Source organism: Lampris incognitus, chromosome 13 (assembly GCF_029633865.1).
Source record: "Lampris incognitus isolate fLamInc1 chromosome 13, fLamInc1.hap2, whole genome shotgun sequence".
Taxonomy (NCBI): Eukaryota; Metazoa; Chordata; class Actinopteri; order Lampriformes; family Lampridae; genus Lampris; species Lampris incognitus.
In genome coordinates this window covers 15,666,029-15,686,226 of record NC_079223.1, presented here as the reverse complement: position 1 = coordinate 15,686,226, position 20,198 = coordinate 15,666,029, and the positions used below count along the sequence as shown (strand labels likewise).

Sequence of the window (20,198 nt, the reverse complement as noted above, 5' to 3'; positions counted from 1 at the left end):
GCTCTGTAATTAAGACACTGTATATGAAGACAGCTGTAGGCACGACCAGCCCTCCGTTCATCGCCTCCTCTCCTTCCTCGCCCTCGTCCATGTCAGTGAGTAAGACATAATAGCTACAGCCTTCCTGTTCATTTTCTCTGTAATGAAGACACCGAGGACTTGAGTGAAGGACAGCCTTGAGTGTGCCTTTTTCTCCCTCTCTCCATCTATGTCTCTGTCAAGCACTCGCCCCGCTCATCTGTCAATCCGTCCCTGAGTCAGACGTATAACCTTCCTGTTCTGTAATTAAGGCAGTGGTCAAAATGAGCTTTCAGCGGGTTACAGGCATTTATCCATCCATCCATTTTAGCTTGAGCTTATACAACAGACACATCATTCCTCCTTCCCTTATCTTAACATCCATCACTCCAGTACACTTTTTTCCCTCCTCAGAAAACTGTTTCGGCCTGCGTAGTGTCATTATTTCCGATTTAATAAATGAATGAGAAAAAGTGGGAAGGTGAGTAATTCTACTCTCTACTTCTAAAGAAATTGGATTTACTTCTATCCACTGATTGTCAAGAATGTTAAGTTGAGTAATGATTAATTTATTTTCATATAAACATTTCATATTTAGAAACTTTTTTTTGGATCTGAATAGTGATACTACATACTTGTTCATCCCAAGCTACTGTATATCTTTGCTCATCCATATTCGGAAGAGCTAGACATGAGCCACTGCACATCCATGTTAACCTTTAAGTCTGGAGATGTAGTGTTTTTATCTGTATCAACTTCAGTAGTTCTGATATTTGTGTTGCATGTTGTTTTATTGCCTTCAGTGATCTTGCCTGTGTCCAAATTCTGTAAATTCAAATCCAAATCCCATTCAGCTGTGCTGTGATAAAATTACGCCCCTACAGGAATCATTAAGCTCAACTAACTGATCTCTGATCTGAAAAGAGATAACCTTCCCATGAGCTTGTAGTTTCATCTACTTCTTCTGAAATTACAACACAGATCACAAACAGGCTGAGGCATTGCTATGCCTCTTATCTCATCTGTCCATTCATCCATCCATCCATCCAACTATTCATCCTTCAATCCATCCCTATGTCCCCTCCAACCATCAGTAAGTTCTCACTTAGCTCCTGGATCTACTCTGTCATCATCAGCCCTTCCAAAGGATGTTCATTGCTAACCAAGTCTGACCCTGGGAGCATGCCCGCATTGTTGGACCAATCCGGGGGTACACGCTTCAACTTGTGTGCTAACACGCAATCAAAGACGCAAGCATATAAGCGTGTGTGCACATGCACACACACGCACAAACACACCTTCCTCCATTGTCCTCCAGGTCTATCTCAGCTAGCCAGTAATAATGATCTCATCCCACTAGGAGGAAGTACAAGGTCTCAGTCAAGGACACGGTGTGTGTGTGTGTGTGTGTGTGTGTGTTAGAGTGTGTTTGTGTGTACGTATGTTTTGAGTGTGTACGCGTACCTTGCTTTAACTGATTGTGTTGCTCATAAATGACTAAGGCAAAAGTGACCTGTCAAGGAGAGAATTGTAACTCCTGCTGCTGGTCTTCTCCAGCTTCAGGAGACACAGGGCCTAATGAAAGCCTAACTTTCTCTTATATTTTGCTTAAATTTGTTCTTGTGCGAAGAGTGCTAGAGAATTCAATGTCAGTTTCAAAAAAACTTGTACACACATGCTAGCAGCCTCAAACAGACCATAAAAGGACAGCTAATTTGAGTATTATGTGCTGTATATATTAGGGGTGGGACAATACTGGATCGAATTCTGAATCGTTCGATATGGTCTTCACAATTCGACACGCTCCCCATTTCACAAGATCATGTGTTATTAATTGGGTGAACATACTTCATGCTTTGGTGATATTACATAGTCTATTTTGTAGTGGCCTTGGTGAAAATGCAAAAATAAAACACCACAAATACAAATAGGAATTTTAAGTCTTCCCGAATCATTGTACCATCTCAGGGACATACAATAAATATAGCTAGCCTACTAGACAGGCCACTCCAACAAATTCGTTTGTGGGTGCGGAAGCTTCTGACTGTTGGCACAATTGATGGATGCATGTTTAAGTGTTGCCCTAGCTAAATAGATGCTCCGCATAAAGCGAAAAATGGCAAACGGAGGTGAAAACCTTAAGCTACAACTTGAGGATGCACCACCGTCTTGCAGGTCAGCTGTTTGGGGGCATTATGGATTTAGTTTTACATTGGATAAAGACAGGAAAAAACAAGTGGATAGAAGGGAGACAGTGTGCAGGCATTTTCAACAGGTGGGAGCACGACGAACATGTTTGCCCAGTTACGCCGGCATCATCCTTCGGTGTCATTAACGTCGGGCTTAGGCAGCAAAAAAACGACGCAGCAACTTATTCCTGTTGCTTTGAAACAGCCGCTGCCCGCTGGATTCAGACAGAGCAAAATCATTCACTTACGCATTAAGACAGTTCATAGCCAAGGACACTTGCAATAGTGGAAGATACTGGATTTAAACACATGATTAAAATATTGGCGCCCCACTACACTTTACCATCAAGGCGCCACGTCACATGCAAAATCATTCCCTACCTGTATGATGAAACATGGCATCGAATTCTGAATGAGTTAAGTGAAGCGCACCACTTGGCTTTGACCACCGACTCATGGACCTTGAAAGCCACGGAGAGTTATTTGACTGTGGATGGATGGATTGCATTTATATAGCGCTTTTCTAGCTGCAGCTACGGCTCATTATATTGCTTCGGTTATGTTATGTTCACTTCTAAATTAACAACTGAATTATGTTTTAATGGTTTTATTAAAGCAATTGTGACAAAACAAGAAAAGATGGCACACAATTATTTTTAGAACTTTTGCACTTGCATTACGTTTGAATACATGCCTTGATAATGCCAAAATGTTGGGCCTAATTCTTAAGATAAATGAAAAGTAGAGAACGGCAATGATGTTTTGTCTTTTGCTTACCAAGGCATCCACTGTATCATATGAAATCGAAATCGTGAGCCCTGAATCATGAGACGTATCGAACCGTGAGATTTGTGAATCGTCCCACTCCTAGCATATATATATATACTATATATATATATATATACACACACACACACCTATCATATCCAAATTCATGTATGTGTAATTGTATTTTATTATCATTTAGTAGTTGTCCAATATAAAACCCTCCAGTCCATGAATTAGGCAAATCATTCAGGATTTTCCCTCTTCCAAAGATGCAGTTAACAGACTAATGCGTCAGGTCTGCAGCACTCTTAAATATTGATTGTACCAACCAGTGCCAGCTGGTGCTAACAATTTTTTGGGGGGGGCACAATTTACTTTGGCGCAGCACCATGGTAAATTGCCAAGGTAAACTGCACGCCCCCCCCCCCAAAAATAAATTGTTAGCACCAGCCACCACTGGTACCAACATAACAGGAAACTGTGGTGAACGCCACAAGGCTTTTTGAATAATTCTCATGCACACTTTAAGAACAAATCTGTGTATATAAAACATTTGCTGCTGGCGGGCCAATAATTTCAGTTGAAGACACAGCCAAATGTTTAGCTTCTTAGAAACCCTCAGAGCAAAAGGATATATTGCAACAAAAACCAACAAGATGCAAAGCTGGTTTGAGTGCTGAGTCACGCTCAGACATGGTGCATCAAAAGATGGAATACAATTTGTGGTATACAAGAACTCATACCATTAGGGATGCACAAGCCAGAGCATTCTTAGTGCCGGCCCCAAGCCCGGATAAATGGGGAGGGTTGCTTCAGGAAGGGTATCCAGCGTAAAACCTTTGCAAAATCAAATATGCGGACCATAAATCAGATTTCCACACCGGATTGGTCAAGGCTCAGGTTACCAACAACCACCACCAGTACTGTTGGCCAGCAGGGTGCCAGTGGAAACTATGCTACTGTTGGAAGAAGGAGAGGGGGAAGGCATATCCAGAAGCAGTGGGAGAGGAGGAAGGGTAGGATTTTGGAGGTGAGAGTCAGAACTTTGAATGTGGGCACTATGACTGGTAAAGGGAGAGAGCTAGCTGATATGATGGAGTGAAGGAAGGTAGATATACCGTGTGTGCAAGAGACCAGGTGGAAGGGGAGTAAGGCCAGGAGGATCAGAGGTAGGTTCAAACTCTTCTACCGTAGTGTGGATGGGAGGAGAAATGGGGTAAGGGTAATCCTGAAGGAAGAGCATGTCAAAAGTGTGTTGGAAATGAAGAGAGTGACGGACAGAGTGATGAGTATAAAGCTGGAAATCAAAGTGCATATGCCCCGCCAAGCTGGGTGTGATATGGAAGAAAAAGAAGAATACTGAAGTGCGGTGGATGAAGTGGTGGAGAGTGTACCAAAAGAGGAGAGAGTGGTAATTGGAGCAGACTTTAATGAGCATTTTGGTGAAGGGAACAGAGGTGATGAGTAGATATTGTGTCAAGGAGAGGAATGTGGAAGGACAGATGGTGATGGATTTTGCAAAAAGGATTGAAATGGCTGTGGTGAAAACATATTTCAAGAAGAGGGAGGAACACAGGGTGATGTATAAAAGTAGAGGAAGGTGCATACAGGTGGACAATATCTTATGCAGGAGGTGCGATCTGAAAGAGATTGGAGACTGCAAGGTGGTGACAGGGGAGAATGTAGCTAAGCAGTATTGGATGGTGGTCTGTAGGGCGACTTTAGAGATCAAGAAGAGGAAGAGAGTGAGGGCAGAGCCAAGGATCAAATGGTGGAAGTTGAAGAAGGAAGACTGTTGTGTGGAGTTCAAGGATGAGATAAGACATGCACTGAGTGGTAGTGAAGAGCTGCCAGATGGCAGAGCAACCACTGCAGAAATAGTGAGGGAGACATGTCATCCGGATAGAGGAAGGAAGACAAGAAGACTTGGTGGTGGAATAAGGAAGTATAGGGAACTACACAGAGGAAGAGGTTGATGAAGAAGAAGTGGGATAGTCGAGAGATGAAGAAAGCAGACAGGAGTACAAGGAGATGCAGTGTAAGGTGAAGAGAGAGGTGGCGAAGGCAAAGGAAAATGTGTATGTGAGTTGTATGAGAAATTAGACACCAAGGAAGAAGAAAAGAAATTGTACCGATTGGCTAGACAGAAGCACCAAGCTGGGAAGGATGTGCAGCAAGTTAAGAGTGATTAAGGATAGAGATGGAAATGTGCTGACAAGTGAGGAGAAGTGTTGAGAAGGTAGAAGGAATACTTTGAGGGGCTGATGAATGAAGAAAATGAAAGAGAGAGGGTTGGATGACATGGGAATAGTGAATCAGGACATGCGGTGGATTAGCAAGGATGAAGTGAGGGCAGCTATGAAGAGGATAAAGAGTGGAAAGGCAGCTGGTCCAGATGACATACATTGGAGGCATGGAGATGTTTAAGAGTGATGGCAGTGGAGTTTTTAACAACACTGTTTAACACAATCTTGGAAAGTGAGAGGATGCCTGAGGAGAGGAGATGAAGTGTACTGGTACTGATTTTCAAGAATAAGGGTGATATGCAGAGCTGTAATAGCTACTGAGGAATACAGTTGATCAGCCACAGCATGAAGTTATGGGAAAGAGTAGTGGAAGCTAGGTCAAGAGGTGAGGTGATGATTAGTGAGCAGAAGTATGGTTGGGTGATGTTTGCTTTGCGAGTGTTGATGGAGATGTATAGAGACGGTCAGAAGGAGTTGCATTGTGTCTTTGTGGATTTAGAGAAAGCATATGATAGGGTGCCGAGAGAGGAGGTGCATTACTGTATGAGGGAGTCGGGAGTGGCAGACAAGTATGTAAAAGTGGTGCAGGACACTATGTATGAGGGCAGTGTGACAGTGGTGAGGTGTGCAGTAGGAGTGATGGATAGGTTCAAGGTGGAGGTGGGGTTACATCAAGGATCAGCTCTCTTTGGCTTTCTTGTTTGCAATGGTGATGGACAGGTTGACAGAAGAGATCAGTCAGGAGTCTCTGTGGACTATGATGTTCACAAATGACATTGTGATCCGTGTAGTGAGAGTAGGGAGCAGGATGAGGACAGCCTGGAGAGGTAGCGATATGCACTGGAGAGAAGAGGAATTAAATTTAGTAGGAGCAAGATGGAATACATATGCGTGAATGAGACAGCGAAATGGTGAGGATGTAAGGAGTAGAGGTGGCGAAGGCAGATGAGTTTTAATACTTGGGGTCAACTGTAACGGGGAGTACGGAAGAGAGGTGGAGAAGAGAGTGCAGGCAGGATGGAAAGGGTGGAGAACAATGTCAGGAGTGATTTGCGACAGAAGGGTACCAATAAGAGTGAAATGGAAGGTTTACAAGATGGTAGTGAGACCAGCTATGTTGTATGGTTTGAGGACAGTGGCACTGATCAAAAGACAGGAGGCGGGGCTGGAGGTGGCAGAGTTGAAGATGCTAAGATTTTCGTTGGGAGCTACGAAGATGGACAGGATTAGGAACGAGTATATTAGAGGGACAGCCCAGGTTGGACGGTTTGGAGACAAAGCAAGAGAGGCGAGATTGAGGTGGTTTGGACATGTGTGGAGGAAATATGCTGGGTATACTGGGAGAAGGACGCTGAAGATGAAGTTACCAAGCAAGAGGAAAAGAGGAAGGCCCAAGAGGTGGTTTATGGATGTGGTGAGGGAGGACATGAAGGTAGCTGGCGTGGACAGAGGAAGATGCAGAGGACAGGAAGAGATGGAAATGGATGAGCCGCTGTTGCGAACCCTGAAAATTAAGAACTCATCCAATGGGCTTCATTTGAAGTTATATATCCATTGTGCCATCAAAGCATAATGCCCAGAAATAGATGTGTGGTGAAGTCCCTTGACTTTTGAATCAAGTATGTGTGCCCACTGGTCTAGAGTTGACTTAAAGTCAAAGGATCTTGGAAATGTGTCCATTAAAAGTTACGTGTCCTATCTAAGTCTCTCTTGAGGACATTAAACTCAAACTTGCTCACTTATTCTATGTAACTCTGAAAAGAAAATCAGCAGAGAAATGCCTCTATTGGAGATTATTGCACTTTAAGTATAATTATTTTAGATGCAAAATCTAACAATATCAACTAACTTTATTGTCAGAAATTGTTTTATAATTACTAGGGAGTACATTCATTTTGGATGGTGTATAACTCATTTGGGTATTTAAAGCACAGAACTACTACCCTTGCCATTCACTGCAAAATGAACTGGGCCTGTATATTGCTGAGGTTGGCATAACTCAAGTTCTAGTCTAGTCCTACAAAGCCATTCAAATTGAACTTTTTCTCTAAACAAGCACCTTGAACACAACATACAGACATGCAAAAACTAAAGTATCTACAATGTGTCCAAAATTGTTTGAAACACCTTGTCAAAGCATACCTTTAATTGCCTTTTATTTAGCCCCACATGGGCTGGTGCAAGTCCCCTGAAATGGGGTAATGAGACAACATAATGTTTTAAACCCGGATTTGAATACATTAAGAATAATAATTTTTAAAAAATCCATAACAATTCACTGAACTTAAGTCAAATGTCAAATGAGGAGCTGATGAAGGGAGATAATACAAGACAAACAGAAAGGAAGCACATACATAGTACCATGAGAGAGAGAGAGAGAGAGAGAGAGAGAGAGAGAGAGAGAGAGAGAGAGAGAGAGAGAGAGCGAGAGTCACCACACTGCCCTCAGCAATGACAGGACTGAACAGTGCCAAGTGGTCAAGCAATTGTGTGTGTGTGTGTGTGTGTGTGTGTGTGTGTGTGTGTGTGTGTGTGTGTGTGTGTCCGTCCAATGGCGGTCTTAATCGTCTGCCTTAAGCAATGATCCCTGAATGTCCATCTATGTGTTCATGTGTGTGCATCTGAGATAGCTGGTGTGTATCATGACCATCGCCCAAAGACCCTCTAATCCTTCCTCCATTCTCGTCCTTCTCCAATATCATTAACATCAGCTCAGTTCAGCTCACAGTTGTCAACTTGTCAACCTTCATAATACCCCCCAAACATACACATGGCAAGCATATATAGTGAATATTGTCCAGAAGCCTGAAATGAAATCCTATATAACTACCCTCTTTCTGTCTTTTGAATATTCTTTACAAGCGAACAAAATCAAGGCCAGAAACTCAAGATTTTACTGACAAAAAATAGAAAATGGAAAGCTTGAGCTCTTTTTGGTTGCGTGAGTGTTAACACCATTCTGTTTTCCGTATCTTTTTTTTTTACTGTGAAACAAAGACGCCCAGTCCCATCAACTGCTCCGGCAGCTAGCTTGAAACAGAGTGGTTACAATACAAAGTATGAACTTACTATAAGAACTTGTCCATTGAAACCCTTCCAAGGGAATATTATGAGGGGGGGGGGGTTAGTTTTTGAGGTGCTTCTAAATTATTTGACCAAAAATACATAGATGTCAGTTTAAACACCCTGAAAAAAACGTAAGTGAAACCAATAACACCAGTTCAGGATATCATTTTCAGATGGAATATAAAGATGGAGGCAAGAGAACTTGCTCACTGACAACAGGTAAATCTCTAAGAGGTGATGCAATCTGGTAGATTAGTTTGTCCCAGTAAGCAGAAGCTATGGTTCGATTTGATGTCTAGAGAATTGCAGTTGTGTTAGTGTGTGTGGGTGTGTGTGTGTGTGTGTGTGTGTGTGTGTGTGTGTGTGTGTGTGTGTGGTGTCTTACCCATCGGGTCCTCTCACAGAGAGCCAGCGACACCAGCTGTGTGTGTGTGTGTGTCTTACCCCCCAGGCCCTCTCACAGAGAGCCAGCGACACCAGCTCGTGTGTGTGTGCGTGTGTGTGTGTGTGTGTGTGTGTGTGTGTGTGTGTGTGTGTGTGTGTGTGTGTGTGTGTGTGTGTGTCTTACCCACCAGGCCCTCTCACAGAGAGCCAGTGACACCAGCTGACGGAAGTGACGCTGACCACTACTCTTGTCACTGAGAAAAACACTCCAAAGTAACACACACACAAACACAGACATCTGTCTGGCTGGTGCTGAGCACTATACGGGCTGTCTTATGTGCTTTGACAAAGCCTGCATGGTCTGCCAGTCAGGGCTAAGGCACACTGACAGACAAGGTCATGCTGCAGTGGCCTGTCAACCAGCCAGAAGGACACAGAAACGCACCCCCCCCACACACACACAAGCAGTGTGCTAGCTCTCAGCAGGTGTTAATGACAAGGATCTCTATGAGGACAGCACAGGCATGCATTAGTACATGCTTCGTTAAATCCATACTGCTTAGGATACACATCCAGGCCTATACCACCTATAGCTTAGATGATAATTAATTGAGTGGGGGATGCAGAGCATGTTTGCTTAACTGAAAGGTCGCAAATTGATGTCCAGCAGGAGGCCTTTATATTATTGGGGCACAGCTGTATGCCATATTGCCTGGTGCGCGTTAAGTAGGGGACATGAAGGTCACAGACACACCCTGTCAGATTACATTAAATAATACCTCTTGCTGTATTAGGTCCCGCATCACACTGGTCATTTCTGGATGCATTAATAAGACTGACCATGTAGGCTTAAAGTTTTGCAAATTCAGTAGGGGAGTTCAGAGTGAAACTTCAAAGGCAAACACACAATTAAGTATAGGAAGATGCTTGAAAACTGTGCCTGGATAATCTGTCAAATGCACATGAAAAGCAGAATTTAAGACTGGGGACCATGTCATTCTGATGTTTTGAGGTATGACGCTAAAAACTGGATTTTATAAAATCACAATGCTATGTTTACGAATGAAAAATGGAAAAGCTGTGGGACCGGACAGTATACCACCAGCAGAAGTCTGGAAATACTTAGGCAATACTGGCATAGAGTTCCTGACTAGACTCTTCAACAACATAATACAGACTGGGAAAATGCCAGATGAAAGGAGAGAGCATAGTGGTACCACTTTACAAGAAAAAAGGTGATGCTCAAAGCTGCAACAACTACAGAGGGATAAAATTGATGCAACATACAATGAAGTTATGGGATAGAGTGACTGAAGTGAGACTTAGGAAGGAAGTGACTATAGGGAAAGAACAATTTGGATTCATGACTGGAAGAAGTACCACAGATGTGATATTTGTACTCAGGACCTTAGCAGAAAAATACATTGAAGGGCAGAAAGAATTGCACTGCGTATTTATTCATTTGGAGAAGGCATATGACAGAGTACCGAAAAAGGAGTTGTGGTATTGCCTGAGAGTGAAGGGAGTGGCAGAAAATTACATCAGCATAATTCAAGACATGTACAGGGACTGTAAGACTGCAGTTAAATGTGCAGCGGGAACAAGCAAGTTTGAGGTAAAGGTAGGACTGCATCAAAGATCGGCATTGAGCCCTTTCCTGTTTGTGATACTGATGGACAGCCTCACAGAACATCTTAAGAAAGAACCACCATGGAGCATGATGTTTGCTGATGATATCGTGCTAGCAAACGAGGACAAGGAAAGGTTGGAGAGAGATCTTGAAGATTGGAGAGAAACGCTAGAGATTAGAGGACTAAAGATCAGCAGAACAAAGACTGAGTACCTGTGTATAAATAAGCAAGGAGAAAGTCCAGGATTGATGTTCCAGACGTTAACGAATTCAAGTACTTAGGATGGAAAATATAGACAGAAGGTGGTGGTAAGAAAGAAGTCAAGAAAAGGACGAGAAAGGTACTGTAGTACTTTGTGACAAAAGAATGCTGTTGAAGGTAAAGTGCAAAGTATACAAATCAATGCTTAGACCTGCCATGCTCTATGGTATGGAAGCAGTGACAACAACAGAGAGGCTAGAATCTACTTTACAGGTAGCAGAGATGAACATGCTGCGTTGGTCCTTGGTATTGACTAGAAAAGACTGGAAGAGAAATTAAGAAGTGAGAGCTACATTCAAGATCAGAGGAATGGATGAGAAGTTGAGAGAGACAAGATTGAGATGGTTTGGACACGTACAGAGAGGCGGCAGAGGAGGACATGAGGAGGGTTGGACTGCATCAGACAGAACGCTACGGAGAGCAAAAATCCACTATGGCGACCCCTGAGAAAAAGGGAACAAGCCAAAAGAAGACACTGCAATGTTTACAATTGGCCTAACTACCTGTAACTGTATTTATTTTAAAGAGTGGTGTGGTTGTTTTGTTTTTATGCTATACCGGTTCTACACTTGAAATGAAAATACATTTTTATACATTAGCTTTTTATAAAATGTCAATGGTTTTTCTTACTAGAATCAAAGCTCAGTAAAATTATTTTCGCCACAGAAATGCCTGTAGGGCAAGTCCTTTATATTGCACATATATGTGTTAAAAACATTTTGAAGATTTTCAACAACTATACTATGTTTGAAATAACATCAAACGCCAATACCTAATTTTATCAACCAATATAAAATCAACCCAGAGTACAAGAGATTGTAACATGGTCAGTCTAAACACTCACCATTTTTTGATGATGGGGCTAAGGTCAGTCAGACAAGTAACAGAGGGAAAAAGCCCCCAAGCTCATTTTATTCTCTTTACTTTGTCTTCCTACACCGTAAATCAAATATCTCCTTTTCTAATTAACTATATCCATTGGTGTGAGCACTAACATACAAATGAAATTAAGTCTTGACAAAAAAAAAAACAACAACGAAGAATTAAATGTGGAATTGAATTCTTATTTTTGGAAGTAAAAAAAAAAAGTGAAAAAAATGTATAACTGTTGATCTCTTATCGTGATCACTGACATGAGATGATAACTATGCCGCTGCTTTTTCAAAACCACTTGAACCTGAAGTGATTGTGAGTGCTTGCAACATATTTTCTGATGATCTATGGCATTTATTAATCACTATCGTCCAGCTGATAAACTACCACACCTATGAAAAAGATGCAAAAAGAATTATACCTATCTCTTACATGTGGGAGTACTCAAGTGTCATGAATAATTTGTGACGGTAAGCCAGCCATATTTGGCCCTTTAACAGCTAATATGAGTCTTCAACCATCCCCATCAACAGAGGATTTTCACAATGGCTCATTTTACTGTTCAGGATTACACAGGGTACACGTGTCCATGGTAATCATGCTGACCAGGACATCGCCACTGCCAATGGCTCCATTAGGTCACATTCATCTTATTAAAGACAAACACCCGAAGAGAGGGCTTTCAGCCAGGAGCAGGATCAGTTTAAATGAACTGATAAGCGTACTGACTGCCAACACAATTCTCTTATCTTACTGGCTGTAAGATTTCCACTCATTAAAAAACACTAGAATGACCGGGATTTCACTCCTACCTGAAACGACCATGGGCGGTCAAAATGACCACCAGTTTTTAAACTCTATATTTTGTTAAAATAAATACCCAATTGAGATATTAATGCATTGCATATGTTAGTACGTCTGTTCGGAAACGACTGACACCAAAATTAACATTTTAACAAATTTTAATACTATTTTTCCAAACAACTTAAAATGGCCGCAGTCCAATGTATGTAAATAATGCAAAGCCTCAGTGGTAGTCATGGTGCATCTGTAACGGAGTCTGTAACCAGACATGTTGGCAATAATCAAAAATCAAATTTGGACTATTTCTCTGCACTGGAGAACGCTAGTTTTTTTTCTAGGCCAGAGCAATGAACGTTGTGAAGGAAACGATGCGACCAAATCACGCCATAAATAGTGACATGGCACGCAGGATTACGCGCAAATTATGTGCAGTCATTTCTACGGCTCATGGTCATTTTAGGTAGATCTTATAACTTTTCTTTTTTTGTGTGCAATTGATCTAAAACTCATTTTAAATGCAAATATATGCAATTTTAGGAGAATTCAGGGAGTGGCAGGTTTGTATCTTCTTTTTTTTCACAAAGTTATTAAACGTTGAAAATCCAAAATGGTATAATGACGGCCTTGGTCGTTCTAGTGTTAAAAAAAAAACAATAATAACTTTATTCTAGGGTAGGATATAGAGACAACCGCTGCGGTGTGTCTACCTGTCAATCATTAAATTCAACCCAGGTGCAAGGCATGGGGATTTATAAATGCTGATGTGAATAACTTCAGATTAAAGCATCCTAGTGACATTAGCTGGGTTTGCCATAGTAAAAAATCTAGTGATATGACTGTGGTTTACAAAATCCCTCCCTTACTGATTACCTCACATCCTGCCAACACACCATCTATGTCTGCGATACAATCCTCACACCTTTTCCTCCAGGTAAAAGAGACCACACACACACACCTTCCTCCATTGTTCTCCAAGTCTATCAGCTAGCCAGAAATAACAATCTCGTCCCACTAGGAGGATGCTAACACACACACACACACACACACACACACACACACACACACACACACACACACACACACACACACACACACACACACACACACACACACACACACACACACACCTACACTTATTTGAGCCGCCTGCTCTTGTTGTCTTTAGAAAAGGTCACACTACATACAGAATATAGGGAGGTGACTCAGAGAGTATGATGAGTCTACCCAAAGAGGGCCATGGTGTTCGCAGTCACTTAAACACAAACGCATGCACACACATACATACACATGCACACGGACAGCTCAAGTAGGGGTGTCCCGCAGGCTGCCATCCCTGGCTGTCATGCCTGCTGAGCATCCAGGCAGAAAGAGAGAGATAGAGACAGCGAAAATGAGAGGGGGGGTGGGCGAGGCAGGAGTGGAGCGGTGGGCGAGAGTTGTAGGTTGGTGACACGATGAGGACTCAGGGGGAGACAAGAAGCAGACGGTGCAAATGAGGCTGAGGTCTTTAATGAAGTAGAGCACTGTCACTGCCGAGAGGAGAGGAGAGATGAGAGGAGGATGCACAGTCCAGCATATGGCAGACATGCAAACACATGAAGGTTCAACTACAGATGCTTTTCCTTTGCTCTGATTTAAACGAAATAATTTTTACAGTAAATGTGACATTTTCTACCTGGTGTTAAAACCCAACAAGGCAAAAACATTCACAATGAAGCAATACACTTTTTTAAACTGGTAAAACAATAAGATCAAGTCATAGTACAGTATCCCAATCACTCACATACTCTCTTAAGCACACACACACACATCTACCCCCCCCCCACACACACACACACAGATTCCCATGGTATTACTCCAACTGAGACATAGTGAAGAGTTTAGGGAGCGGAGTGTTTTTAAAGTGATACTGACATCAAAATCTGAAAATTCCTACTGATAGGCTATGTTCCGAGTTGGAATGCGACCACGGAGAAATTCAGTGGCCAAAACAGCGCGTCTGCGGCCACTCAAGAGAGATCTGTGATTGACTGTAGATGGTGTCCAATGACAAACTGTGCAAGTGGATATGTAGACACCAGTCACTTTGCATATAGGGTGTGTCCGTAGCGAGACGCTATAAAACCCCGGAGAAGCCGTTCTTTCACCCCCTCCTGCTAGCTACTTGGCTCGAGTTTGTGCTATTTTGTGTGTCTGCACGACACACATCAAATGCTCCATTTGTGTGTATTAGCATGCCTGTTACACACACAAATACTAGCTGCGTTACACAGCCCTCTATACTACGTATGAGAGCTGTGGAAAACTGGATCCATGTCAAACGTCACCGCGCTACCGCTCATGTTTAAAACCCTAAAATAAAAACTTCATATACACGTGCCTGTGTGTTATTGTTGTTTGTAACAGATTTTGAGTTATGAAGTCAAAATACTCACCGAATTGTGATATTAATTGACGTTTATCGGTCAGTTATCATGTCGGCAGACATTAGTCCGCCGACATGATAACTGTGATTCAAATCCTCGCACCACCGAATTTCTCATTGTTTTCTGCGGTAAGTGACGAGCAGTACCGAGCCCCACACACGCGAACACCAAGCCCCACCCAAACGACCACCCAGGAAGACAGTAGCCAATAGCTTTGAATTCATAAAACCACACCTATTTTCGGTTATAATTCAAACTCCCAATGTTAAAAAATGTATTCAGAAAGGGCATGTCAGTCTCTCTTTAAAGGTTAATTTAACGTTTCTGGACTGGAAAAAGACCACAGGCCATATCAATCAACCAAGCTGCATTTTATACAGTGCTTTTCTAGCAAAAACAGCCACTCAAAGCACTTTAAAATTAATCAATTCACACACACACACACACATCACACGCTAGCCCCTTGCACTTTTTCGTGGAACTTGTATCGCGCAAATATCGTATTTTTCTTTGGCATAATGTATGCTTGGAAACAATCGTAGTAACTTTTTAATACCTGTGTCTCATCCGAGGTGGCGAGTGAGTTTTCCTCTACTCTGCTCCTCGCTAGACTGTTACAGTGTGTAATGTTGGGTCCATTTCCTCACAGCAGCAGGCTTGTTTTCGGGGCCGTCATCGCCACTAGGCGGGTAACAGGTGCTCTGTTATTCGGTTTTTTGACATGACCGGATATGGAATTTGTGAGGTGTCGTTACACACAGCGAAATGGCAGTGTTTACTGGTGGTGAGGTCGATGTATGTATCTCCTCACTAGGTCATTACAAGCCCCATGGATTAGCCATTAAAACAAATCCATACACAATCAGACAATAAAGAAACACAAATGAACTTACATACACATATATCCCCTACAAACATTCACACAACTCAAATCAACCTACATAATCCTTATCAAATACAACTACGTATCTGCACACAAACATCCTTTTACTTGACATCCATGGCATATTTGGGATGATGGTAAATCCACAAATGTCCAAATCATGGCCACGTTTGTGCTTGCTCATTTGGTGGTTATTTTCAAGTAGTACCTCCCAGGAATAAAAATGATAAAGTAGTGTTTTACTTGTCACTTTTGCAGACAAATACAGAAGAGGAAGGTGGGACAGGTTTAAAGAGACACTAAAGGTTTTGTGTCTAGCAAGCAGATATGGCATGACGAGGTCATATGAGACCGTGAACAACATGTTCAGGGTCTAAAAGGTTCAATCACGTCTTATTTGATGGTGGGGAAGGTGCTAATGTAAGAGCACTGGTGCCTAATTCACCTGGAATGGATCGCCGGGATTTGGATTGCTCTAACACAACTAAGGTTGCCAGTGTCCGTGTCGGCAGTTTAACAAAAAATGACAATCTTCAGAGTTGTAACCAGGGGGATCCATTACTGTGTTTGGACACCATGTACATATGTTGTCATCGTATTTACATACCCTTATAACCATGATGGAGTGTTTCTGTACACTACATGTGTTACTGAATTCCAGAAATTAGACTGAGTTCCTTTAAAAGGATTTTGATGAATTCTTATTCAGTTACTGGCTGACTTACTGATTATACAATTCAGTTAAAAACTGTCATAACTACAACCAACTAGGGTTGTTATAACTGGCCAAAAATGACGTTCGATTATTCCTTCTAAAAAAAAATCAAGAGGTACGAACCTATGCGAATATATTTTTGCACAATATATCCATAAGAGGGCAAACCAATACAACGAGAGACATAACTACTTGTATAGGTATATTTATTTCAATGTAAACATGTCTTTTAAAAGATCTACATACCTACACATTACAAAATAAACTGCCATTTTTACCACGCGGTTGTTATTAGCTTGTTTCAGCTTGACCTAAATTTCATTTTCAACCAATCAAAGTGACATGTGACTCCTGTCCATCATGCAGCGTATTCAGTGCAGTGGCCAAGGCCCTCGCAAGAATTCGCGAGACAGACAGCCGAAATAGCGCTATTTTTTCCCACAAACGAATATTAATTTTCACACTTGTGTATATCTGTTTTGCTTTTTTAACAATTTGGTTATATATTCAAATTTGGACTATTCATTGACAGCCTTCCAACCAATATGACTCCGTAATTTGGCTAGCCAATAAATCTGCATAAAGGAACACAAACAGTCAGGTCACACATAGATCACTCAGACTGTGGATATTTGCAACACACACACACACACCGCTGTTTCTGATGTATCAAACGGCCATCACCCTCATTGTCATAATCATCCTCATCACCGTGGTAATGAGGAGGAATTCCTGGTGGTAGGTTGGGGTCAGCCGTGTGTCAAGCAGCTGGATAGCAAGGCCCCATGGGAGTCATAGTCAGCAGCACAACCAAGGTCATTCCCTTAGGCTTGTAATCTTCCCATGTACCCAGTTGCACTGTTCAAAAAATGGGGCCCCCGCCCTCCTCACACCTAACAGTTTGCCACAACTGGCATACACCAGGCCAACATTTACCCAAAAACCTCTGGAAATAACACCCAGAACAAGAATAAATGGAATTTTAGTCTGTTGGCTTTTGGGGGTTGGCCTAGAGGCTGACTGCCACTGAGCCAAAAACTAGAGTTTGACTTACTTGGACCACGTCTAACTCGTTCAGCGGAAATAACACCACCGAGTGACTTCATACCATCATGTCCTCATTATTAAAGAAAAAACAAAAAGCAGTCAGGGAGAGAACTGACAAAACACACACACACATTTAAGCTTTAATGTCATGTCTCGCTTTGCTTCAAAACTAAAATGTAAGTTAAAAGCAACTGCTGATAGGATCTCTAAGATGCCACTTGGAATTCTACTTCCAGCACCAGAGCATCAACTGTCCACCCTTTCAAAGTTCACACACTATCGGGGGTCTTTATTCCACAGCCCCTGATTAAGGCAGAGAACACCCATCTCTGTTGTGCAGGTCAAACTGCAGTGCAGACAGTTACTCTTATCAGTCGATGTCGGACAGTCGACCAGCAACACATCAGAGCGAACTCCACCATTCCTCCCTGTCAAAATACTAGCAGCAAAGCCATTAGCTTAACCACAAGAATGAACAAGGAGAAGACATATCAAGATGTGGAATTTGGGTACTTAGGAGGTGCTCAGCAGAAATATAAAATGGCTGTCGTCAAAATGATCGCATGGAAGTTAACCTAATAAACACCCAACAATTCCAGCTTTGACCGCTTCTGTCCTTTGAAACAGAGACAGAGGGTTGAGAGGAAAAACATGGGCTATTACACTAAAGTTGTGACCTATGAGGGTGATCCGTATGTGCGTGCATGCATGCTCACATGCGCGCGTGTTTGAGTGTGTGTGCATGTGTGTGTGTATATATATATATATGTGTATGGAACAGTTCCGCTGGGTCAACGGCTGAAATCGACATCAACTGGCTTTGATTAAACTGGATCTGTTAAAAGTGAGAAAGCAACGCTATCAGACTTCAATGGATCACAGATATTGGGAAATCTAAGACAGGCGTGCGTCCGCACACACACACACACACACACACACACACACACACACACACACACACACACACACACACACACAGACACACACACACACACACTCACATACACACTCAGACAAGTGTGAAGTCACAGGACTGTTCCGAACAGCTCTGGGCTATGGTCCCTATTACAAACCCAAGTCAACAAACACACATGGAACTCAGCAGAGAGAGAGAGACAGACTGAGCGAGCAGAGCCCACTGGTTATTATGCTTGGAACACGGTTCTGTTTTGTTCAACGCTGAGGAGTGGGCTGAGTTATTACAGACACCATGGACCGCAGCCCTGTCTCTGTAATTGGACAGATGTCAAACAAGGTCCAGATGGCTTTTATAGCCAGAACTCACTAGAGGGACACATTCCTCTTTAGGAGATAGGCCTGTCTCGCTCGTGTTAGTCTCCTGTCTCTAATACAAGTCTTAAAATGTTTTGCCCTACTTAGCCCTCTTTTCCCCCCTTTCACCTCCCTATTATCTCCTTCCTTCAACTTAACACACTTCGCTGACTCAACTTTATCAAATTCATTCATATTCTTATTTAGCCTTTGTCTTCTTTGCTGTGGACAGCCTTTCTATGACTTTTCTCTGTCTTTCACACCTTGCTCTACTGCCATCTTCCGACAGCACAATCACCTTCACTGTCAAAATTAACCGAACCTTTCCCATTACTTTTACAGAAACACTGACCTGAGGGAAACATATGTCATACTGAATGTTTGAGACTCCTGAGAGTGTTCTGGAAAATGTTTGTCTAATACTGGGAGTGTATGAGAAGTGGTAGTGTATGTGTATGTATAGGAGGTAAACTAAGCTTCTGTCTAAGCTTTGTCGCCTCTCATATTGAGTGTTCTATCGGCCCACTTTCAGCCGAATAACCACGGTCACCGATAACAATGGTGTGGGTGCCAGATACCCTTAAGTAATCACCGGTAGATAAATGGATTCTAACACCACAATTTCCCAAGCTTAGTCAACATGCATGGAGTTCACCTCCTGTTTAAATGTGTCCATTTCAGCTCTGCTCCCTGTCTGTTGACTTACCAGTAGGACACATCCAATGGGTGGAAGTGGCCCCTGCTGATGAGGTCGGCGAAGAAGGACTCCGTCTCACGGTACCCTGTCCCGTTGCCGATCACGACCCTGCTGCAGCTAGGATGGCCAGAGATGATCAGGAAGTGGAGGGGGAAGTGATGCAAGGACGATTGAGAGACAAAGAAAGCTTAAGAGTGAGTAAAAAGTAAGTTTTCTTTGGGTGTTTTTTCAAGTGTGAGCGGACGAGGGGGGTATATTTGGTTCTAAGTCTCAGGTTTTGCCTTTGATTCTGATCTTGGTGTTATTTATAATCTTATTTGGGGTAAAGGAATTTTCCTTTGCAGTCCATCCTTGTATGATAGCATGTGGACAGTGATACCTTAGTAATAATAGTAATAAAATATTGCCATTTAGTACAACAAATACAATAATTTTTCCTGTATTCTTAAGTGAATATAGGACAAATATAAAGCCAGAGGAAAACTATTTCCTTTGACACGTGTAATATATATTTTCTATTTATTGTGATTGATTTGGTCAATGACAGTGACTTTATACATGTGTGGCAGTACCTGTATTTGATCATAAGGTGGCGCAGTTTGTCTGCGTCATTTTGTTTGCTGGATCTATGTGGGTAGATAACATCTGTATGGAGAATCTGACCTGAGGGCCAGAGAAACAGAAAGAAATTAAAGAAAAATAAGAGGATAAAAGTAATTGAGAAAATTAATTTAATTAAGTGATCAAAAGAAAAAAGGATAGAATGAGAGAAAGAGAGAAGAGACAGTGACAGAGAAAGAGACAAGGAGACTTAAAGAGAATGCTGTGGAGAAAAAACAAAATACGATCTAAAAACTAATGTCTCACAATGGTAAACTGCTTTATACAGCAGAAGGGTCTTGAATAAAACAACTAAAC

At 42.1% G+C, this 20,198-nt stretch overlaps 1 protein-coding gene across 1 annotated transcript in view; it reads right to left on the bottom strand.

Moving 5' to 3' along the window:
* Positions 1-20,198, bottom strand: part of srbd1 (S1 RNA binding domain 1) — a 162,004-nt gene that overhangs the window by 92,778 nt on the left and 49,028 nt on the right. The window contains exons 13-14 of the mRNA XM_056292050.1: positions 19,853-19,943; positions 19,290-19,397 (exon numbers count right to left, since the gene is read on the bottom strand). Coding sequence (XP_056148025.1) covers positions 19,290-19,397; positions 19,853-19,943 — 199 coding nt within the window. The remainder of the gene's footprint in view (positions 1-19,289; positions 19,398-19,852; positions 19,944-20,198) is intronic.